At 56.8% G+C, this 23214-nt stretch overlaps 1 protein-coding gene and 1 long non-coding RNA gene across 3 annotated transcripts; one reads left to right on the top strand and one right to left on the bottom strand.

Moving 5' to 3' along the window:
- Nucleotides 1-4158: 4158 nt before the first annotated feature.
- Nucleotides 4159-16566, top strand: ARID5A (AT-rich interaction domain 5A). Of its 2 annotated transcripts, none has more exons than XM_073791089.1 (7): nucleotides 4159-4302; nucleotides 11565-11680; nucleotides 13118-13238; nucleotides 13597-13649; nucleotides 14093-14190; nucleotides 14453-14612; nucleotides 14966-16566. In XM_073791089.1, exons 1-7 carry the CDS (start codon nucleotides 4299-4301, stop codon nucleotides 16190-16192), a joined length of 1779 nt encoding a protein of 592 aa, XP_073647190.1. In that variant the 5' UTR covers nucleotides 4159-4298; the 3' UTR covers nucleotides 16193-16566. The 2 variants fall into 2 exon arrangements, with proteins under 2 accessions (XP_073647190.1, XP_073647189.1); XM_073791088.1 differs by having other exon boundaries at nucleotides 13597-13715.
- On the bottom strand, nucleotides 4534-22856 carry LOC109549300 (uncharacterized). The gene is made up of 7 exons (XR_004521738.2): nucleotides 20984-22856; nucleotides 12059-17136; nucleotides 11472-11570; nucleotides 11079-11302; nucleotides 10773-10891; nucleotides 10412-10537; nucleotides 4534-8633 (listed from the first exon to the last, which is right to left on the bottom strand). It is a non-coding gene; the product is annotated as an uncharacterized lncRNA (long non-coding RNA).
- Nucleotides 22857-23214: the final 358 nt, after the last annotated feature.

Below are 23214 nucleotides of genomic sequence, written 5' to 3'. Positions count from 1 at the left end.
TGGGCTGAGTGGAGATGAAAACCCACATTTTCTCTCCTTGTCACCCCCCCTTCTCCCCCTCCCCCCAATACCCATGGGAATTCGACTTTCACCCTTCAGGCTCTAGAAGCATAAGAATCTCGGGTTTCTACCCAGCTGGGACCCAGGCCCAGCCCAACAAAGGATGTTGTTCCAGATTGGGCTGGAGGGCAGGGCTGGGTGGGGAGGGGGTTGGGGGGGAAGGGGCAGCAGCCAGGTGCGGATGTGCTCCCAGAGTGGACAAAGCTGGGGAAGCTAGTGGTCACGTGCCCCCGGGGGGCAAAGTGGCCAAAGCTCTCAGATCCCCCTCCCAGCGCCACCTCCCCACTCCCTCACCCCCGGCAGTTCCCCAAAGGCCGAAAGCTATTCTCGGCTTTTTCTAAAAGAGGCATTTGAAGCCATGAGCCAATTTTTTCCATTCCTGAGCTTGGGTATCGTCTATTTCGGGCGTTTGTTGTTTTCCATGAGTTGCGAATGCCACTATGAAGCCGGCCTTTCCTGGACAGCGAGCACGAGGGAGCGAGGCAGGAGCCAGGCGGGGCCGGCGGTTAAAAATACTTCCCGCTTCATTTCTCCTTTGAAAACAAAGCCCTGGGGGCCTTTTGCAACTGCCGAGCCTGGGAACGGAGCTTCACAGAGCAGAAAACTGGCTGTGTGTTATTTCCTGAGTGTGCTGGATGGGTTTGTGGGTCCCAGAAGCAACAACACGGACTTGCTGTGTGACCTTGGACAACTCGCTTAACATCTCTGGGCCTGCTGGCCTCCTCTCCAAAAAGAGGCCAGGTGGAACGATCTTGAATGGTCCCTCCAGCTCTGAGAGCTCTGGGATGAGGACCACCCCCCAGGACCAGGTTTTCTTCTTAGAACTGCGCCAGCAAGGGGTTCTGGGATTTGGAGGCAGGAGGTAGGAGAAAGCAGCTTTTGCTCAATCTCCTGGACTACTTTGTGAGCTCTGGAGCCTTGTAAATGTTCTAAGGGGGTCCAGAATGTCCTCAGAGGATTCCCGTAATTGCAAAAAGACCAAGCACACAAAGAGGGGATTTAAATAAAGACCGCGGTAGATGCATACCAAGTCCCGCAGCCTAACAGCCAGGAGAAACAGATCTGTCTTCTGACCAAGAGGGATCTCCAAGATGCATTGTTGGGCAGAAAAGCAAGTTGCAGAATGGAACAATTAGAATTGTACCACTTTAAAAAAAAAAACACCCATAAAACAAAGTTACATATTTTTCTACACCATGTATTTATGAAAATACATAGGGAAAGTTCTGGAAGCTTTTACCCAATCTGATAATAGAGTCCTTATCTCTGGGTCAGGGAGGGAACTGAGTTTGGAGTGGTGTCAGAGAGGACCAACTTATTACTTGTAATGTCTTTATGGGAGGAATGCATTCATTAGTGGTGCTTTTTTAAAAAATTTATTTGAGACATAGACACCAAGACATTGAGGGCCTAGGCTACTTCTCTCAGCCCATCGTGGGCTGGGAGCTGATGGTTGGGAGATGCAGGAGGAGGGTGTCTGTGGGCTCGAGGTGGAGGTGCGTGAGATAGTGGCTTGAGCAATGGATGTATTTATGCTTTTGGGGAAGCAAATGGAGATGTCATTCCTCTGCAAGATTTATTGGCTGTTGTAAATTACTTTCTATTGCAAACAGCTGCCGCAGGTGGCAATTAAATTTAGATCATATTGTTCCCAGGTTGGCACAGGCAGGTGTGGACTTGCTGAGGCTTTGCACAGCAGCCACTGCCTGTAAGAGTGTGCTGGGCTGCCCGGATGGCAGAATAACTCTATCCCGTGTGGGATGAGCTGCTGCTTTATCAGGCAGTGAGTCTATCCAATCTGGGAGGGTGGGGTTGGCCTAGATTGGGATGGTGAGGGCAGCGTCCTGGTCTCCATCCTGAACCTTGGGCAAACAATCCTTATAGAATGGACAAGAGAATTCCCTGGTGGTCCAGTGGTTGGGACTCCGAGCTTTCACTGCCAAGGGCACAAGTTCGATCCCTGGATGGGGAATTAAGGTCCCGCGAGCTGTGCAGCACACCCCCCCCCCAAAAAAAAAAGAATGGACAAAGCTACGTGATGGCATTCCACACAGCATCTACCACCACGGCCTCAGCTCTCCTGGAGAGAGCTTGTAAACTGGGAAGTGGGGTGCACTATTATAATCACCATTATAACAATTGTTCTAGGCAGTTACTATTGTTGATGATGTGTCTGTTACCAAATCTACAAGCACTGGCTTTTACAAACCAACCCATTATGGGGTAGACAAGGGAGCCCACAGTGTTGTCCACTCTGGGCTGAGCCTGGAGAGTTCTTTCATCTCAGAGCCAAAGGGTAAGGGAGAGGGTTTCAGGGTCACCAACGTACGACCCTGGTCCATTTGTTTAGGGTGATGGATGGGCAGTAATTGATGCAAACCTGGTTGGTGGGTGCCTGGGTACAAGGGCTCCTTAACCATCTGTATTTCCAATCTGCGCCTTGCTCCTGGATTCCAGGCCTCAGTGCCAGCTACCACTGGACATCTTGCTGACCCACCATGTCCTCACCAGCACTCAAATCTTCCCCCTTACGCTTTCTCCTCCTCAGGCCATGGTCCCTGATTCAGTTAACAGCACTGCCAAGAGATGCTGAGGGAAACGGTTGAAGGGGCCTGTACTGGAGCTCTGATGCCTGTATTTAGCTCAGCCTCCACCACTTGCCAGCTGATTTACTTTAAGCTGATTAATCCTCCAGAGCCTCAGTTTTTCTGTTTTTTGTTTGTTTTTTGGCCGCAAGACTTGTGGGATCTTCGTTCCCCGACCAGGGATGGAACTTATGCCCCCTGCATTGGAAGCGTGGAGTCCTAACCGCTGGACCGCCAGGGAATTCCCGAGAGCCTCAGTTTTATCCTATAAAATTAGGAAATGCATAGAGCTGTTTGTATTAAAACTAATCAACAAAATTGTGGCTGCCTACTCTTGTATTAGGAACAGGGTTTAAGTCCTAGCTAGCCACTGCTGAGACCTTAGGTTCTTTCTTCAAATTGAGGTAAAATATATATCACAAAAAATTTACCATTTTAACCATTTTTAAGTGTACAGTTCAGGGACATTAAGTACATTCATATTGTTGTGCAACCATCACCAACATCCATCTCCCAAACTTTTTCATCTTGCAAAACTGAAACTCTGTACATATTAAGCGCTAACTCTCTATTCCCCCGGCACCCCAGCCCCTGGCAACCACCATTCTACTATTTGGCTCCATGAATTTGACTCTAAGTACTATAAGTGGAATCATACAGTATTTATCATTTGTGTGTGGTCTATTTAAGGTTCATTCATGTTGTAGCACATGTCAGAATTTCCTTTCTTTTTCAGGTTGAGTGATATTCCATTGTATGTACAAACCGCAGTTCACCCATTTATCCATCAGTGGACTCTGGGTTGCTTCCACCTTTTGGCTTATTGTGAGTGATGCTTCCAGACCTTGAGCTCTCAAACCCAAGCCTCGGTTTCCTCTTCTGTGATGTCAGTATGGCTGAGTTACTTCTCCCTCCAGCAGAAGTCCTGCTGCAGCTGGCTCAGCATCTCCTCGGGCCCCCACTCCACCCAAAGCCTCACCCCTCCAAGCAGGGGTCATGCCCCCTCTTTCGACTGCTCACTTTGTAGCTGTCCTCTCTGTCGTTGAGATATATGTGGACACTGGCCGTCCACATATATCAGGTTTCCTGTCCCAGGCATTTCTGGGACCCCACAGAGCTTTGGCCAAAGACTTGCTACTTTGGGCGGGGTCCTTGTTTAGCTAACACCAACCATCACTACTTATATGCTGGGCTGGGAGGGAGATGGACAATGCCTTACACCGAGTTCAAGTCAAAGTCAGAAGGGCTTTGCTCACCCCACGCAGACCCCCAGTTCCCTGCTGAGGAGCAAGGAGGATTTTTCCAAGGCTCGAGTTTTGCCTCCAGAGGCACAAGGCAGCAGTGACTCCTGGGTGTCCTGCCTCAGTCTCTCCAGGTGAGCAGCCTAGTTCCGCGGTCTCGGAGACTGGGGAGGGGAAGAGCACACTACAACTCCCAGAGTTCCCCTGCCTCAGGGGGCGGTCCCTGCCCCTCGCGGAAGAATCGGACCCGCCAACCGGAGCCCAGAGCGGAGCGGAGGCGGGCGGGGCGAGGCGGGGCCGCGGGTAGGCGGCTGGCAAGCTGCTCGGCGGGTCAGTAGCGCGGAGAGCGCGGGGTCGAGAGATAGGGTCGTGCGGAGCACCTCGGGCTGGAGCCGCTGGACCTCGCCGGGCCATGGGTAAGCGGCTCTGTGGTCCGGCCCGGGATGGGGCTGGCGGCCCCGTGGGAGGGCGAAGTTGCGGCGCCAGGTCTCCCCCGGCGCTCGTAGCCGTCGGTGCTGCCTTGGGGGGCTAGCGGGGCCGGGGGTGGACTCGAGGGCGAGGACGTGGGGACCTAGCCTGGACCGGGGCGCCCGCTCCCCCCGCCCGGAGCGGGAGGGTGAGGCCCGGTGTCGGCGCGCGCTCTTCGAAAAAAAAGAAAGACAAAAAGTTTTGGCGGCCAGGGGCTTCCCGGGCGTTTATCTCGAAACTCTTGTCGTCTTTTGACTGAAATTTACCAAGTTCTGTACGGTTCTGTCATCCCACTTCCTGCTGTGGTTTTCAATCTCGAGCTGGTCTCAGCTAATTTGTTGTGACAGCTGTCCGCAGCAGTTCTCTGCCTGCAGCCCCCCCGGCCCCCCACCCCCTCTCGACGTCACATCCCGGTGGTTCTCAGAACCCTCCGGCGCCGCCGAGAAAGGGGCACCGGGGTCCGCTGGGCGCGCGGGACGTTTTCCACTGCGGCCGCCGTTTCCTGAAAGTGACTCTGCGCGGGCTTTGAAGAACTTGCTCAATGCATTTTGAAGAATCAACTGTTCCTCTTTCAGCCGAGGGGCGTGCTGATCCTTCGGCGGTTACCGGCTGCTCGCCCCCTACCCTTTCTCTTTTTCTTTTCCCTTCCCTTTTTTCTTTTCTTCTCTGGTCTCTTCTCTTCTTGTCTCCTGTCCACCCTCCTCTACACACACACCCCCACGCTCCCCACGACAGGGAAGAAGTAGCTTCCCTTTTTGCTCGGCGCATCTTTCTCTTGTCTCTTTTTTCTCTCCTCGGGTCTCCAGGAGGGACGGGATGGCGGCCCCGGGAGTGATGGGGGCGGTGGGGTGGGGGGGAGAAGAGGAGTGGCGGTGCGCGGGCTGCGAGCGTGCGAGAAGTTTGGCTTCGCGCACAGTCCGAGCCTGGGACCACGACACGGCTGCCTCGTCTCGGTCCCTGCGCAGGGTGTTCAGGGGGCGCGGCCAGGCCGGGCTCTCGTCCTCCAGGCCCGCGGACGCTGGGATAGGGGTGGGGGTCGCCGGCTGCCGGACCCCCGAAGGCTCAGGGTGCGGGTACGGCGGCACTTCGCTGGCCAGACCCCGGGTCCCTTTGCGGGGTCGTCAGCTATCGAGGAGGGGTCCGCGGGGCCGAGGAGAGGATAACAGGTGCTTCTTGTCCCCTCCCGAGCACCAGGGTTGGGGGCTTGGGGTCTCTGTGCCCACAGGCCGTGTTAGGGCAGAGGAGGGATGGGAGATGGCAGCTAGTGGGTTGGGCCACGGGAGTGGAGTTCCAGAGTCCGTACAAGCCCCGGGGACCCGTCTGGGGCCTCGAACTTGGAACGGCAGAGGTAGAAAAGACCTCAGGGAATCAGCCCCTTCTTGTATAAGAGTCTGGGAAACTGAGTTTTACAGACCACCCCTGGTCTGGCAGTGAGGACGAATCAGGCCTCTAAGACCCCGCCCCCTCTCCCTTCGCAATGGTTCTGGAAACTGGCCTGGGATGGCCCACCCTCCCTCTGGGACCTTGTGGTACCGACTTGGAGAGCCATCCTTGGCGGAGGGTGTGGGGTGCTCTAGGAGCGGAGCGGAAAAGCTGAGAGGCAAACGAGTGCCCCAGGCAGAGGTCAGGCAGCTGACACAGCTCCGTCCTGGCTGTGCCTCTACTGTTGGCCAGTGTTTTGGACAAGCCGCTGCCAAGCCTGGTTCCCCCATAGGTGGAGTAGGTGCAGGAAATGTAGTCCGTGAGGACACAGGAAACGGTCCGTAGATGGAGCCGTTACTGTTACTGTCAAATATCACCCAGACTTGGAGGGGAGGGACAGTGGGGATTCAGCCCCATCCTGGAACAGGGTCTTTTAGGATATCCCAGAGCCGGCTAAAGGGCGGCCGAATTCCAGCAGGGCTTGGGAGTTGGCAGTGTCGTATCTGGTGCCCCCATGCCCCCACTTTTCTACACTCAAGGCTGTCATCTTGGCCCCAGATGTTCCTAGACCTTGGCAGGTCCCCCTTCCCCAAACCACGCTAGAGCGAGCTCCACACGGAGACTGCCAGGCAGCCGGCTCCTGGGCCACAGAGTGGACTGGCCCCTTCAAAGGCTGTCTTTGTTTCAGCTCCAGCTCCAGCTAAGAGAAACTTAAGCCAACGGCCTTAGGCGAGGAGGTGTGGCCCGCCTCTGCTGGTTGTTATTGAGGCTGCTGTTACCATTATTGTGGTAATTGACACGGTGCTCCCAGTGGGTGACTTTTCATGAAAGGAAGTGTCGCTTCCTTTCCATCACACCAAGGGTGAATGAGGCGGGGGAGGGGGCGAGGGGAGGAGAGAGAGAGAGAGAAAGAGAGAGAGAGGCAGGCCTTGAACTAGTCACAGCCGGGCGGCTCTCAGCATCAGCACTATCTGAGGTCAGGTAGCTCATACTGCACCGGTAAGGCTCAGTGGGGCTTGTGTTTTTGGAGCACCTGCTCTCTGCTGGGCAGGACTCCAGGCGCTGAGACACACCGGGGAGTGAGCAGGACAGGCAGACCTCAGATCTCACTGAGGGATGCGCGCACACATGTGCACACAGTCAACTGTGGTTGGTAGGGAGAGCCTCGTTTCTTGCTTTGTTCTGCTTAGAACGTTGGGCCCATGGGGGGTCTAATATAGATAGGTAAACTAAGGTACAGAAGCACCTGTGTGGAGTCAGAGCTCCCTCCCCATCCCTCCTCCTGCCCCACTCTCATCTGCTTTCAGTTCATCTGGCAGGGCAGCAGACTAACAGGAATGCTGTGGTGGGAGACTGCAGATCCCCCAGGGAGGGTGGGCAAATGGGCACCCTCTGAGCACAGAGAAGGAACTTGGGGTCTCCCTGCTCCCATTAAAAAACTTTAGATCTCAGGGTTCAGTGTCTTGGGACAGGCAGACTGCACTGGTTCCAAATCCCAGCTTTGCCACTAGAAAGCTGTGTGACTTCAGGCAAGTTATTGACCCTCTCAGAGCCTCAGGTGTTGTATCGTTAAAGGGGGGGAAATAATACCCACTGGGTGCTGGGAAGATGGAGTGAGCTAATGTATGGAAGTGCCTACTCCAGGGCCTAGCAGAGACTGATTTCAGTTGGTGGAGTACATAGTGTGGAAAGAGAGGGAGAGAGGGGCCTGAGAACAGGTGGGCTTCACTTTGGGAATCTCCACTTTTGCAGCCAGCGACTGAAATTAACCTCTTCACTGCTGTGGTATTAGGATCTAAGGTTAAGCTTGACTTTCACAGAGCCATGGAGCTGAACAGAGACAGATTCCTAACATAGGAGGGGCCTGAGCCATCCCACTGCCCAGCACCTGCCACGCCCCCTCGCTGCCAGTGAGGGGCTGGGTCACAAGGGCCCCAGAGATGAGGAAATGGCAGCGGGCTGTGAGCTTAGTCCTGCTGTCATTGTCAGGGTTCTTCTCACACTATTGCCTAGCTGCACAAAACTCGGGAAATAAGCTCAACAGGGATGCACAGGGCCTGTGAGCAGGAACCTCTGAGCACTGCAGAGGGAGACCTGAATCTACGGAGACACGTGGTCCTGCAGAGGAAGATGCACTATCAGAAAGGTGTTATTATCTTTCAAAGTAATTTCTAAATGTAAATGCAATTCAATCAAAACCTCAGTGGTTTTTCTTCTTTTCTTTTCTTCCTCCCCCCCCCCCCCCCGCCGCTTCCTCCCTCCCTCCCTTCCTTTTTTTCCTCTTTCCTTTCTATGAGACAGAATTATCCTAAACTTCAGAAGGAATTTTCTAAGAGGAGTAATGATGGGGGACTTATGCTCCGAATAGTACGTTGTGTTACAAGGCTACAGAAATTAAAACTGTGCATGGGTCCAGCATTCCACAGTGAATCAAGCAGAAGAGAAAGTCCAAAACCAGCCCCCAAAGTGTTCCTTACAAGCCTGCAGATTGTGGGAAAGTAGCATTTCAGATTATTGGGGGAGGAGATCACTCAGTCAATACTGGGACCACCCACCCATGGGGAAGTATGGTTAAACCCCTATCTCGTACCTTATAAATTTATTTATTTTTGGCTGTGTCGGGTCTTCATTTCTGCACGCGGGTTGCACGCGGGTTTTCTCTAGTTGCAGCGAATGGGGGCTACTCTTCGTTGCGGTGCGTGGGCTTCTCATGGCGGTGGCTTCTCTTGTTGAGAACGGACTCTAGGCGCGCGGGCTTCAGTAGTTGTGGCACTAGGGCTCAGTAGTCGTGGCTCACGGGCTTAGTTGCTCTGCGGCATGTGGGATCTTCCCGGACCAGGGCTCGAACCCTTGTCCCCTGCATTGGCAGGCAGATTGTTAACCACTGTGCCACCAGGGAAGCCCCTCATACCTTACAGATTCCAGATAGATTAAAGTAAACAGATAAATAATAACCATTATTGTCATTATTGCTTCCTGGATGGAAAAGGCGATGTCTGAAGGGCATGCCTTTGGAGAGCAGAGGTTTTCTTTTTGTAACTGAATCCACCTCCATTACAACAGGGCATCTGAGGCTTTGTGCTCAGAGGGGATCTATACACCCATAAGCTCGGGGCAAGACAGGAACTCAGTGCTCATGGCAGCAGCGGTCACTCAGCGGCAGCTGGGTTTCTGGGAGGCAGGAGGACTCACCCAGCACCTACAGCAGGAGGTTTCAAACTTATTTCTTGTAGCAGAACTCTTTTTCCAAATGAAGATTTACCCGGAACCCTGATCTACCAATGATTGGGGAAGAGAAGGATAGGACAGCCAGGGACAGGACAGGCTGGGGAAGGAGGGCAAAGACTTCTCCCCGCCCTCCCTCATCGGGGCTGCAAGGGTGTGGGCCTAGAAGGCCCTGCCAGGATGAGTGAGCACACCACCAGTCCTGGGTGCGAGAGAACGGAGGCCGGCTGCACTCTGGGACTCAGCCGCACACAGAGATAGAGTGTTTCCCTTTGTGGCTCTAGGGAAGCTATAATCCCTTTCCCGTCTGGAGTTGAACAGCTCAGATTGGTGACCTCCTTTCCAGGTAACCCAAGTGCCTGACTCCAGGATATTTTCCCAGGAGAGAATGGCCCAGGCAGAGCTCACCAACTCTGGAACTGAGCAGGAGGGACTAGGGCCACTCTGGCCTGGTGGCTCTCAACCTGTCTGCCCTCTCAGCTCCCCTGGGGAGCTTTAAACTCTGATGCCCCTTGAAGGACCTTAAATCAAACTCACGCGGGGGTGGGGTGGGAGACAGGCATCATGTCTGTTAAATGCTCCCCGCGTGATTCCAGTGGGCCCTGGTCCCACCACCTTATTTCTCTGAGGCCCGAGGACAGTGACTGACTTGCAGCAAATTTGCGAGAGGGCTTCAGTGAGAAGCCCCATCACAGGAACACGATGGAGAGACTCCTTCGGAGCTGAGCATTTTTGTTTCAGGCAAGAAGGGAGAGAGGATGTAAAAGCAGAGCAGAGAAGGCAGGAAGGGAAAGGAGAAAAACAGGAGGATGCAGGCATGCCCATGACCTAGAAGGCTTTGGGATTCATGGCTAGTTAGCAAAGGACTCCAGCGTCCTTCTCTCCCCATTTCACAGAAGGGGAGGCTGATGCACAGATTCGCCCAAGGACCTGGTTGGAAAGGCATCAGTCTTTTGGGGGGCAGTCATTAGCACCCACTTATTTCTGGAGATTGACCGTGTCTCCAGTGGTCAGGAGCCAGCCTGCAAGGACGGCCCAGGCCCAACTCATGCTTGACAAGTGTTAGGCTGGGTTTCCCTTCCTGGTTTATTTGGACTCTCCACCAAGGCTTCGCGGTGTTGGTGATACAGCAGCCGCAGTGGTGGCGAGGCCAGGCCCCTGGACTGGTGGTCAGACAGACCTTGTTTTGAATCTGGTCCCTCAGGGCGGCAAGCAACTTAACCTCTCTGGCTTCAGTCCCCCCAGCCTCCCTTAAAATGGGATTCCTCTGGGACTCAATGAGAGAACATACATGAAAGGGCCAGTGACACAGAGCCAAGACCCTGCACAGCGCCCTTGTGAACAGCTACGCAAGGGGACACTGTTCAGCGGCCGGAGGTTCTGCAGCTCGTGCTTCTGGGTACTGCTGACCTTGTGGGTCACTCTGGCGCGGGTTTCTTGTTCTTAAGGAGATTCTTTTTCTGTCTGGGTTGGAGGGGGAATCTTGCACGTTCCCAGCAGTAAGGATTTCTTGAGTTGGAGCGAACCAGGACAGTTCTTTAAGGATTAACCAAAAGGAGAAAGGAAAGAAAAAAAGAAAAGGTCAGAGGACATGGGCTCCCGGTCTCACATCTGCTGCCAGCCAGAGCAGCTCCCAGTGGCTGTGCTTTGGCAGCGGCAGGGGTGCTGTGTCTTTGCAGCCATCAGCTCTCAGGACGCCCTTAGTAAAACCAAGCCCCTGGCTCCTCCCTCCCCTCTGTCAGGTTGTTGTGAGACACTCATTCTCGCTTACCTGCCACCTACTTTGTGGGTTGCTGGGCGGCCTCACGAAGTTCTCAGGAGGCCAGACAAGCCGTGGGCATCTCAGTCTGGATGGCCCATCTGGATGGTGTGAGGATGGCTAGAGGATGACTAGAGAGAAGTGCTGTGCTTGGCTGGGGGCTGGGAAGGGCCACCCCGAGGAAGCGACTTGTCAGGTGAGACCTGAAGGGTCACCAGGAACCGTGCAGGTGAGGGGAGCGTGTGGCCTAATTAGGGGCAGTGAGGACTCTGCTGGTGCCTCAGGCAAAGGCTGGGTGCTTCACAAATAGGAACTTACCCTCTTCTTGATTATTTCTGGAGGGTTTATGGTCCAAGCAGCCCCCCGTGGTGCTTTGGGGGTCCACAATCATGGAAGCCTCTGCAGCTTTCCCAAACTTTCTGCCTGAAGGTGGGGCAGGTTTTGGAGACATGATTTCCCCGAGCACCACGGCCCCAGTGCCGGTCTCCTGTCACTTGACCCCAAGGTGATTTAGGGTTTCCTTCGAAGTTGTGGGCAGAGGGCTGGAATGGAGGAAGGAAGAGTGTCAGGTGTGGTGTGGGCGGGGCCTGGTGGGGCTGAGAGGGGAGGAGGGCAGAGTCGGGGGAGCCCTGTGTGTGTTTAGAGGGCTGCCTGCAGCAGCCGGGACCGCGTGCAGAGGACACGCAGCAGAGGACGGCGGCGAGGACTCACCCCCACCTGGCCCTCCTGCCGCCTGCTCCTCCCTGCCAGCATCTCACGTTCTCTCCCTCCTCCCCCCTTCTCTCCCTCTTCCTCTCCTTCCAGCACCTCCTGTCAAAGGCAAAAGGAAACAGTCAGAGGATGGTGACCCCCTAGACCCACCTGTGTCTCCTCAACCCGACGCTGAGCAGAACAGGAGCCAGAGCCCCGTCCAGCTGGAGGTGAGCTGGACGACCCCCCTGGGGCCCTCTTCCCTGCCCCCCCTCACCCCCGCCCCACCTGTGTGTAGCCTCCCAGGTGAACATGGAGACTCCCTGGAGATGTGTTCCCTACCCCCCATCCTGCAGAGAGCCTGGAAAGGGGCCCAGCCCCGCTGTCCTGGGCCCTGCACTGGGCGCTGGGAGCGGGGCAGACAGGAAGGCTCACCCGTCACCCCTGGCTAGGGTTTCAGGCTTGGTTTCTGTGGCAGAACCCTTTTATCAAATGAGGATTACCTGGAACCCTGACATATGAAACAGACAAAAGCACTATTCTACGATGTGGAACTACATTTACATCCTTCCGTCCATCCACATCGATAACATGGACCTTAGAGTCACCTCGTGAGATCAGCGCAGCTGTGTTGACCAGCGAGGTCAGAGTGGGCAGCCTCAACTCCTCAGCGTCGTGCTTTGCAGCCATTTGCTTTGGTGGCACAGGCTGGAGTAGAAATCCTGATTCGTGTAGAAGAGTAGCTGCAAGTGGGAACAGGTTTTAACAGATTGCCTGGAGTTCAGAGAAGAGGAATAGAAGAGCACATTCATTTGAAGCTGTGGTCAGAGCGCCTTCATTCCGAGGCTCCAGAGAACAGCTGCCTTGGGCTCCAGTGTGTGCCAATTCCGTGCATTAACATATGAGGTGGCTTGCTTATTACCAGAGGTCTTTGATTAGTCAAAATCAGGGACATGGTACTCGAATAGAGTATTTTTGGAGCACGTGGCTCTCGGCACGGTTCTAGGCCCTGGTGTTTTTCGTCCTTCTCGTGTTTGGGGCCTGCCCTGCCAGGACCTCAGCCCCAGCCTAACAGTAGTCCCCTGCCCTGAGCTACCAGCCACGTGAACAGCATCGGCAGAAATTCCCCGAGAGCAGAAACCAAAAGACCTGTGCATCTGACAGAAGTGCCAGTTGGAGCCCAGGACAGGGTCTCCCCTCCCTGAGTTAAGCACGTGGACGGGCGGGTCACAGAGTCAGGCCTGGCGGCGCGGCGCCACAGAGCTAGGGAGCACCAGGCACTTTTGTTCCTTCAACCTGGACCACGGAGGCTGCTGGGAGCCCTGGGGGCACTGCGCCTACCACCAGGAACTCACAGTGTGGTAGAGGAGCTGAGATGCAGGTGTGACAAGTGGAAGAAGTGGTCAGAAACTTGGAGAAGGTGCAGGGCTGCTCCCAGGGCCTCTGTGGACCCTGACCTGGGGTTCTGGGCACTAATAGCTGACACTTGTGCCTTTTTGACCCCAGGAACAAGCAATGCAGCCCAGAGCTGGGTCTGGGGGTCTGCTCCCTCCTGTGGGAGCCTGGGGGCCACGCATCTCTTTCCTCCCCAGCAGCCTGAGGTTCCGCCCGTCCCCAGCCTCCCAGCAACTGAGGGCTCATGCTGCTGCCTCATGTTTTTTCCCCAGGACTCCCCCGAGGCAGGCGGGGAGCGGGAGGAGGAGCAGGCCTTCCTGGTCAGCCTCTACAAGTTCATGAAGGAGCGACACACGCCCATCCAGAGGGTGCCCCATCTCGGCTTCAAGCAGAGTGCGTCCCTGGGGTGCAGGCAGGGAGGGGGGGCACCCGGCAGGGGACCCCCACCCAGGCAGGGCATCGGGGAGCACCTCCATTCTGGGTAACCCTGGACGCCGCCAGCCCACGGGGGTTGCACACGGAAAGGGTGCCCCCCTCCAGGCACAGGGCTGGCAGTGGGTGGGGCTGGATTTCCACCCTCACAGGCCACTGGGCCCCCAGTGCACGGGGCGTGGCCTGCCTAGCCATCCCAGTGGCCCTGTCTGGGTACGTGCTGGTTCTGTGCCTGCCTGACAGGGCCAGGGGGACAGGCTGCTGGCTACCCCTTCCTCCTGCCAAGACTGAGAGTGGCCCTGCCCTCTCTTTTCTCCAGTTAACCTGTGGAAGATCTACAAGGCCGTGGAGAAGCTGGGGGCCTATGAGCTGGTAAGGACAGCACCTCTGAGGCCTCACCCTGCTGCATCTCCTGGCACGTCAAGCTGGGGGAAGAGAGTGAGCCCAACAGAGCTGCCCTTACCACTAGACAGGAGGACGAGGCAGCGTCCCAAACCCTGCCCTTCCCCAGTTCCCCTGTGTGCTACGGGGAGAAGGAGGGACCCGCCTTGCCCGCTGCTACTTTGCTGCTCAAAGCAAGATTTCCTCTCTTTCCCATCTGTTCTGTCCTCGTGCTTGGAAAGCTGCTTGGGCCAGCACTCGGGCGGCCCCTGGGCGGGAGACCTGGCTGGCAGCCAGGGGAGCCCCCTCCAACCTCGCCGCCCCACTGCTGGAGAAGCAGCTGCAAAACTGCATCCAAGTGGGGACCCCAAGCTGTGAGGACCCCGTGGCCAGGGGGTGCCCGCCGGCCATGCCTTCACGTGGCATCCTTGCAGGTGACTGGCCGCCGCCTCTGGAAGAACGTGTATGACGAGCTGGGGGGCAGCCCGGGCAGCACCAGCGCGGCCACGTGCACACGCCGCCACTACGAGAGGTACGGCCAGGCCCGCGGCTCACAGGACCTGGGCCTTCACCCCCAGGGTTGGACCAGCACGGCCCTGAGCGGGGAGGGCAGACTGCAGGCCTGCAGGCCTCCTGGACGAGATGAGGGAGAGCGCGGGCCCCCGTGGGTTGTCTGTGTGCTTGCCGGGCAGGGGTGTTTGCGGCCCGGGGCTGGAGGAGGCCGGGTAGGCCTGGAGCGGTGGGAGCCTGCTGCCAGCCTGGCCTCCTGGTCAGCGTGCCCGGTTCCTCCTCAGGTTGGTCCTCCCATACGTGCGGCACCTGAAGGGAGAGGATGACAAGCCCCTGCCCCCCTCCAAGCCCAGGAAGCAGTACAAGATGGCCAAGGAGCATCGGGGGGATGACGGGGCCACTGAGAGGCCAAAGAAAGCCAAGGAGGAGAAGCGGGTGGACCAGGTGAGCTCTGGCCGCCTCGTGCCCTGCCCCTCACAGCGCCCCGTACCTGTCCTCACCTTGGCCGCAGGGCTCCCTGCCTAGGACACCCAGAACTTCCTCTGAGGGCAGCACTGGTGGGTGCGTGGGTAGGGTCTGAACTCCAGTCTGTACCCCGTTCACCAGTCCCTGTGTCCTGACCCCAGGCTGTGTCTATTCAGAGGATGGGACACCTTTTGAAAATTTTGCACAAAGGTGCTGGAAGGGCTAGCAGAGGCTCCTGGGTGCCCCCTTGGGACCTTGCTGTCACCAAGTGCCCAGGTCAGGGTGCATGGCTCACACCCAGCCCTGAGGCCTGGCCTTTTCTCTCTTTCCAGATGATGCCAGGAAAGACCAAAACAGATGCCCCTGACCTGGCAAGGCTTCCTAGCCAGGAGCCCTCCAGGGACGGCATGGAACAGCGAGGCCCAGCCCCTGGGCCCTCTCTGCCCTTCGTGGGTGCCAGCGGCTGCCCTGAGGCCTACAGGCGGCTTCTGTCCAGCTTCTACTGCAAAGGGACACATGGTATCATGTCACCACTGGCCAAAAAGAAGCTTCTGGCCCAGGTGAGCAAGGCGGAGGCCTTGCAGTGCCAGGAGGAGGGCTGTCGCCACGGGGCAGGTGGGGAGCCCCAGGCACCCCCAGCTATTCGGCCCCTGGAGAATCCCCGGAGCCCAGGAGGGCAGGCTGAGAACTCCAGGCACCGGCTGACGCCTCCGGAGGGAACACAGGGCCCTGGTGGCAGCCTCAAGGAGGAGGCTCAGGTGGGCCCTCACCCGTCGGCCCCCATCTTCACTGGCTGCTTCCACGCCTACCCCACCGAGGTGCTGAAGCCTGTCAGCCAGCACCCTCGGGACTTCTTCCCCAGTCTTAAAGATGGGGTGTTATTGGGGCCTCCTGGCAAAGAAGAGGGGCTGCCAGCCAAAGAGCCCCAGCGGGTGTGGGGTGGGGATGCCGACCACCCCTCTGCATTCCACAAGGGCGGCTCCAGAAGGGGCCTGTACCCCAAACCCAAAGCCTGCTGGGTGTCCCCCATGGCCAAGATCCCTGCCGAGAGCCCCGTGCCCCTGACCACCTTCCCAAGCAGCCCAGGCCTGGGCAACAAGCGCAGCCTGGAGGAAGAGGGCTTGGTCCATGGCGGCAAAAAACTGCGGGCAGTGTCTCCCTTTCTTAAGGAGGTGGATGCCAAGGAGTGCGGGACCAAGTCTGTGGGGCCCGACTTGGCCGTCTCCTGCCTGCTGGGCCCGGCCCTGGGGCCCACCCTCCCAGAGGCCTGCAGGGGCACCATGCTGCGCTGCCCGCTGAACTTCGCCGGCACCCTGGACCCCTTAAAGGGCCAGGCCACACTCCCCTTCAGCCCCCTGGTCATCCCGGCCTTCCCAGCCCACCTCCTGGCCACTGCAGCACCCTCACCCATGGCCGCTGGCCTGATGCACTTCCCCCCCGCATCCTTCGACAGTGCCCTGCGTCACAGACTTTGCCCAGCCTCGTCTGCGTGGCACGTGCCACCTGCCACAACCTATGCAGTGCCCCACTTCTCCTTCCACCTCAACACCAAGCTGTAGGACTGAGCCCGCAACACTGTGCACAGGGTCTGACTCAGCCTGGGATGGGTAGGCACCGCCAAAGGGCTCTGGGGTGGAGCCCACTCCTCGGGAGAACTCGGCCGTGCCTGACGCAGGGATGCGCCCTCGGCTTGGGAGCCTGGCCCAAAGAGAGGCAGTGAGAAAAGTGGGTTTATCTCTCGAGGAGGCAGCCCGAGCCCAGGGGCTGGGGACCCAGTGGTTGCAAGGCCTTGGGAGAAGACGTTAAGGCTGACAGCTCCCAGCCAGGGCCCCAGAACAGAGGCCAGGAGTGGGGTGAGGGGTCGAGGGGCCGGTTAGCAGCGTGAGGCATCCGGGCTGCCTACGGAAAAGCCAATAAAACACCTGTGAATCCACGCTGCCCTGAGGTGTGTGGTGTGGACCTTTGCAAGGGCAAGGTGGGGGCATCCTTGCGGGTGGTGCCTCCCACAGGCTGACACAGGGGAGCCAGGGAGAGGGACCTGCCCAGCACCTGCTCGGGCCTGGGATGCCATCACCCCAGTGAAGGGTGGACCCAGAGCCAAACCCAGCCTCCCGCAACATACCTCAGCAGGCTGTGCCCTTCGTCCTGTGCCTTCAATCCACTTGGCTAGTTGCGCCCCAGGACAGCTGCCTTTTGCCTACCTCATGGTACAGATGGGGGCCTGAGGCACAGAGAGGGCTGGGGACTTGCCCAGGTTCCCCAGCAGGTAAGTGGGGGAGCAGAGCTGTGCACTCAGGCGTGACTCCAATGCTCTGAGCTAAGCCACAGGGCGCCCTGCAGCACCCCTGGGGGCTGAGGGTCTGAGCAGGAAGCGCTGGTCCGCCCTGGTGGTGGATGCAGACTTGCCAGGCTGCTGCTGAATCTTCCTGGTGAGCCCCCCGCTTCACCCCCAGCTGCCTGCGACACAAGGGTGTGGGGCACAGGAGGTTCCTACTGGGGGCACCTGGAGGGAAAGAGAGGGGTAAAGGTTACAATCTTGGCCTGGGGCATCTGCCATATTTCAGATGTGGTTGCTCCAGGGGCTCAAACCGTGCAGCCTAACGCCCTCCTTCCTTCAGGCTCTGCCTGGGGAGCAGTGTGCCCCCGCCTGTCTCAGTGGGAGGGGTGCCCCTGTCAGAGGCACTGCTTCCCTCCCTTCCTCAGGCTGCCTGTTCCCGGGAGCCGGGCACAGCTGCCTGCTGAACTTCATACAGGATCCTGGAAGGGCAGTGCCACTATTGGCCTCAGGGTCCTGACTTATGGCATCAGATCTATCAGCTGGCGATGGGGTATCTGGCAGGTGGTCACCGCTGTTGTGAACACTCAGGCTCTGCAGGGACATGTCTGGATTCCCTTCCTCCTCTGGGGAGAAGCCAGGCGCCAGCCCAAGTAGCCCGAGTTCCCGGCTCCCGCAGCACCCACGTGCTCCCATCCCTCTGAGCCTCTGGAGTCTCCGTGGTTGACGAGGAACAGGAAGAGGACCGAATTCTCTGGCTACCCTCCCTGCAAGTGCCCTGGGTGCTGGGCTACAGACCCCCTGGGTAGGGGCATCTGCTGTGTGTGGGGCCCTGCCTGATACGGGGCAGGGTTGCTGGGGTCCCCTTCATCTGCAAAGCCACAGCGGCCTCACCCTGGCACAGAGGTGGGCTGGTGGCCTGGCAGCAAAACTTGAGCTCGGGTGGCTCAGAGCCGTGATGGTGGCGCCCTCTGGAGGCTGCTCTGGGAAATACTCCTTTCCATGTGAGTATCCTCATGCTGAGCTGGTCCCCGGGCGGGGGTGGGGGTGGGGGTGGGGGACGCTGTGGCTCTGCTTGGGCATCAGCAAACACCAGGGCTGAAAGTGGACGTGCTTCCTGGAAAACCTCTGTGCCCTGTGCCCTGCAGCTCCGGCGTGCTAGCTCTCCATGATTTTCCTCACTCTCAATTCCCGGGGATGGTACCATCCCTATTTACAAATGAAGCAGCAGCTCCGAGAGGCCCCGCAGCCTCAGGTGCCAGGCTGGGCTGCGTGGAGTGCCTGGCTCGCTGGAAGGGCACCCTGTACATGCTTCCTGGCACTGCCGCCCTAGGCGGACAGGTGCATCCCAGGTCATCGTGGTTTTTATACTCTTTCCTTTGTGTCACCTGCCCTGTCCCAACAGTCCCTGACTCTGCCCTGGGGACCCACAGGCCAGCACCTGCCTTTGAGGCATAAACCATGTTTCAGGGTCTTTTTAGGACTCCTTCCAAACCATCTGTGGTGTTTGAGCTGTCGGCGGTGGTGAGCGGAGGCGACTCTGAAAGGGATGTCCCCACAGTCCCAGCCCTTTTCCCAGGGACAGTCTAAGTAGAGGCCGTTTGACACACACGGTCTATTTCCAGTGGGTGCCAGGTGCTGTTTTAGGTGTTGGATGGACACCCCAGTGGACAGAACCTTCAAGTTTCTGCCCTCGTGGAGCTGACGCCCTATGGGGGAGGCAGTCAATTAAAAAATGAATAAAATACAGAGTGTCAGGAGAAGCGTTGGGGAGAAAAATAGGGCTGGGAGTGGACTGTGCAGTTTTTTTATGGCAAACGTAACTTGGCATAACCTTTACCATTTTAACCATTTTTAAGTACAATTTTTAAGTACAATTCAGCGGCACTGAGTACATTCACAATGGTGGGCGACCATCACCACTGCCCATTTCCAGGGTGTGGCGTTTTAAACACAATGGCCAGAGAGGTAGAAGGTGGCATCTGAGCAATGGCTGGAGGAGGAGACAGGCTTCTGGGAGCTTCTGGGGGCAGAGCAGCAGGGACAGGGAGAATCAAGGCCCCCAGGGCAGGAGCAGGCACATGTCTGAGGATCTGGAAGGCTACGGAGGCTGGAGTAGTGTGAGCCCGGGGAGCAGTGGCAGGGGAGGTGAGGACGGCAGGGAGTGGGAGACCCAGGACACGGGTCCCTGTGGGCTCAGAGGGCCATGGCCACCAGAGGAGGTGAGCTGGGAACATAAGGGGGCGGCTGAAATCACTTTGGTTATTGGGTGAGTTCGTGGGACTGAGTGGTGTGAGAGTGGGAGAGAAATCACTGGAGGAGAGGAGGTCGGGACCAGAGAAGTTGAGATGTGGGAGCCTTGAAACCAGCTTTCACTGCAGGGGGCGCGGAACTAAGATCCCGCATGCCTCGCCGCCAAAAAAGAAAAAATTTAAAAAAATTTAAAAATTAAAACAAAAAATCAGCGCAAGTAGGACATCAGCGGTTTGGGGCGAGGACTGCTGTCTGCAAGGACTGGGGAGGACACAAGGGTCTGTGGGTGACTGCAGCAAGGACACGGGGGGGGGTGTCCTATTCTGGTGTGACCTTCAAAGCGGGGAGCCAGGGGGTCTGGAAGCAGGGGGTGGCTCAGGCCACTGTGGGTAGGGTAGCGTAGGAGGGGCTGCAGGGGAGCGGGCTCACGGTGGGCACAGCCATGGGCTGGCAGTGGGAGGGAGGTACTAGAAGGGCTGGCTGGGAAGTGAGAGATTTCCATTTAGGCTCAAGACCAGAGGCTGCAGATGGTGGCCTGAAGATGTGTTTAGTTGAACCCATGTAATTTTAAAAAATGTTTTTGTAACTAGTTGCCAGCATTTAAAAATCAAGAGATTTCACATAAAAATTGGGGAATTGGGCTTCTCTTTAAAAATCAGAATTTCCAGACACATGGAGATCACTGCCTGAAGCTCAGTGGTGTCTGCTGTCCTTTGGTCAGGGTATACCTGCCCATCCACTACAGCCCTGCTTGTCGCCAAGCCCGAGGGACCCAGCCTGGGTTGGCCACCTGGTCTCCCGAGGACAACGGGCGTTTCCACATTCAAACTGGAGCCCTGCAGCCGCTCAGACGCTAGGCGGCGGCTTTCGCTCTGTTGTCGTAAGATCAGCCAGGTCTGCTTCCGGAGCAAGTAACTCCAAGAATGTCCTGCTGGAAAACTTAACAGGGCTTCCAGACAGGAGGGCAGGGCAGAATTGGGTCACTGCAGAGTCACCTGTGCAGTGTCCCCTGGTTTCCAGGCTGCAGGGGCAGGCGGTGATGGGTGGATGGGACAAGGGCACAGGTACCCCCCTGCCCGGCTCCTCAGGTATCAAAAGCCTTTGCCCCACTCTGGGCCATGCCAAGTGGAGCCACTGCCCAGCTGTGTTTGTGAGGCTGCCCAGGAGGGAAGGGGCCGCTGGAGGGAGAGCAGGAAGGGGCTTCCAGGCGGGGAGGGGCTGCCTCCCCACCTCCACCCCTTCCACGACCGACCAACGATCCTGACTGTCGGGTTCTTGGCTTGATGTTCGGCATTCCTACCACCTTCCTGGCCTGGTCACCCCTCCCTTGAGGGAGCAGGGGGTGGGGAGGAAAGATCAAGGAGGTGGAAGGCAGATCCCCAGCCCTGAGACCCACTCCCCCATGGTTCAGGAAGGATGCTCAGGCCCTTTACTTGCAAACAACAGGAATGAGCTCCCACCCCGGCAGGAAAGAGCTTGCGCGGCTCACAGGACTGCAGGGAGAGCTGACCAACCAGGCTGTGCAGGCACCGACCCTGAGCCCCTCTCCGGGGCACTGCCCTGAGCTGGCTCCCACTGGGAGGTTCTGTCCACTGGGGTGTCCATCCAACAGCCTCTCTTCCCAGCCCTGCATTCAACAACATCACGCTGGTAGCCTGAACTAGGCCAAAGTGAGAGGATTCGCATCCCCCACAAGCCGGCGCTCCAGCATTTCCCAGCACACCACTGCCATCTGGCTCAGCTCTGCTGCCTTCTCCCCCGGCGGTCTCAGGGTAAGGACAGATTTTTCAGGAGAGAGTCTGATCTCAGGTCCTGTGCTTACCTGTGTTACCTCACAGGAAGTGTGTCTGCCAGGTAGACCAAAACCGTAGCTGCCATGCTGGTGACACCAGACGAATAGGGTTCACTGGGCCTCCATTTCCTCACCTGTAATACGGAAGTAAGTCATTTCTACCTCAGGAGTCATGGGCATTTAGTGAAAGTGCTTTGTAAACTGAAGTTATGGATGAATGTGAATCATCAACTCCTTCCCAGCACTTCTGCTTGGCCAGCCTGACCACCCCCTGCTCAGCTCCTTACCTCAGGGCCTTTGAAATTCCTGGTGTACGGACCGCTGCTCTCCAGCCTGGCTTCTGACTCAGAGTCACCCTGACCTTTGGATCCTGTCTGGTCTGGGACAAGAATGGCAAACCTGCTTCATCCCAGGTACCAGCTCTGATTGATGGTGGTTTGTCTGCAGCTCTGGGCTGACTCAGTGTGAAAGTGATATAATCGATTAGTGATGTCTGCCAAGGGCCCAGGAGAGAGAGGATGCTCACCTGCCACAGAGTTGCCATATTATGCATGATGACTAGCTGGTGACCACCTGATGATGGGCTGTCTAACTTAAACTTAGGTCCCTGACCTCACGGCCACGTCTCAGCCGCAGGTCCTGTGCAGAGCTGTCTGGTTTCCCTCCCACATAAGCAATGGTTGTGGAGGAGCAGTGTTTGGGCTGGGGAGCCAAATCCTAGAAGCTTGGGTTGGACATCACCTGCCCATGAGCTACTGAGTTGAATGCCTGGGTAGTAATCAGGGAGGCAGCTTCTTGGGAGAGATCCAGGTAGGCTGGCCCCAACCGTGCAAAAAAAAAAAAAAAAAAGTCTTTCCACGTGGGCTGTGTGGAGAGAGATTATCTAGGGTCAACTCCAAGAGTAGAGTGGAACAATTCTAGCGTCCCTTGTGGAGTAACTGCGGTGCATTTGAGATGGCCTTGGGTACTGGGGAAGTCAGGAGATGATAAATTAAAAGAATCATTCCAACTTTGATCAGCTCACCGCCCTGCATAAACCTGGCCCATGCACTCCACTGCCCTCAAGTTAAACCCCAGATGTCTTAGTAGGAAGGCTCTTTACTGGCCCTGCTTCCTCCCAGTCTCCTGACTCCCTACCCCCATGGCATCCCCACCCCCAAGGCAACCTCTGTCTGGGCTGAGCCCTGAGGCACCACCTCAGCTCCCCTGCATGCCTGGCCCTCCCTCGGATCTGGAAGTACAGAAAACGTTGACCTGAAAAACATTCCCTTCACGGATCCCACTGTTCCTTCCAGCCTCGCTCAGAAGCCTTCTGAGGAAGACTTACTGGCCCAGGTACCCATCCCATGTGCCTTCATGGTACCCGGTGCTTCTCCCATCCTGCTGTGCAGGACCTATTACAAGTCTGTACCTTCCCCCCAGACTGTAGGCTCCCTGAGGGCAGTCAGTGTTTCCCATTCACCACCAATCCCCAATCCTACCTCCCTCCATAGGACAGGTGTCCTAGGCCCACCCAAATAATTATTATGGTACTTATGCCTAGTAGTCGACATCAGGACCCTTTTCCCCAGCCGCCTCTGAGTGGTTCCCAGAGGGCTCTTACGTGCGCAGGAGCCATCCCCAGGTTATTTCTGGAGAACTGTTCCTCACCCCATCAGCCCAGAATGCTGGTGGCCCTAGAGAGGAGTGACCTCGGCCAACTCCCCACCTGGCTTTGGAGAAAGGATAGAACCAACTCTTGACTACTGCTTCAGAAATACGGGCCAAGCCCCATCCTCTTCCCCCTTAAACACACACACACACACACACACACACACACACACACACACACACACACACACACACACACACACACACACACACACACACACACACACACACACACACACACACACACACACACAGTTGAAACTAGGCAGGGAGAGAAACAAGATTTTATTAAACTTTCAGGAAGAACAGAAGGGAGACACAACAAAGACGGACACAAGCCATAGCTGCTTCTTGAAGTTGCTACTCAACCCCATCCATGTGGCAGGTGCTGCTCCCAGCTGCCGATGTAGCAAAATGGAAATATATATATATATATCACATGTCATTACTATTTTTTAAATAAGTATTTAGTAGTATTCCTTGAAGATAAGCAATAGGAATCAGCTGGGTAATTTAAGAAAAGGATGGAAAGGAGATGGTGGCTCATAAACGTGAAGGACTAGAGTAGAACCAGGCCTTGGAAAGCACAAGTCAGATCTGTGCATGGGATG

The sequence above is a fragment of the Tursiops truncatus genome, chromosome 14 (assembly GCF_011762595.2).
Source record: "Tursiops truncatus isolate mTurTru1 chromosome 14, mTurTru1.mat.Y, whole genome shotgun sequence".
Lineage (NCBI taxonomy): Eukaryota > Metazoa > Chordata > Mammalia > Artiodactyla > Delphinidae > Tursiops > Tursiops truncatus.
Note: the sequence above shows the minus strand (reverse complement) of the source record. Positions and strands in the feature narration are given on the sequence as shown.

What these genes read in the sequence shown, in the direction of transcription:
- ARID5A (XM_073791088.1), top strand. An exon ending in CCATCTCGGCTTCAAGCAGA is followed by an intron (nt 13,239 to 13,596) that starts GTGCGTCCCTGG and finishes TCTTTTCTCCAG; the next exon opens with TTAACCTGTGGAAGATCTAC. An exon ending in CGTCAAGCTGGGGGAAGAGA is followed by an intron (nt 13,716 to 14,092) that starts GTGAGCCCAACA and finishes GCATCCTTGCAG; the next exon opens with GTGACTGGCCGCCGCCTCTG.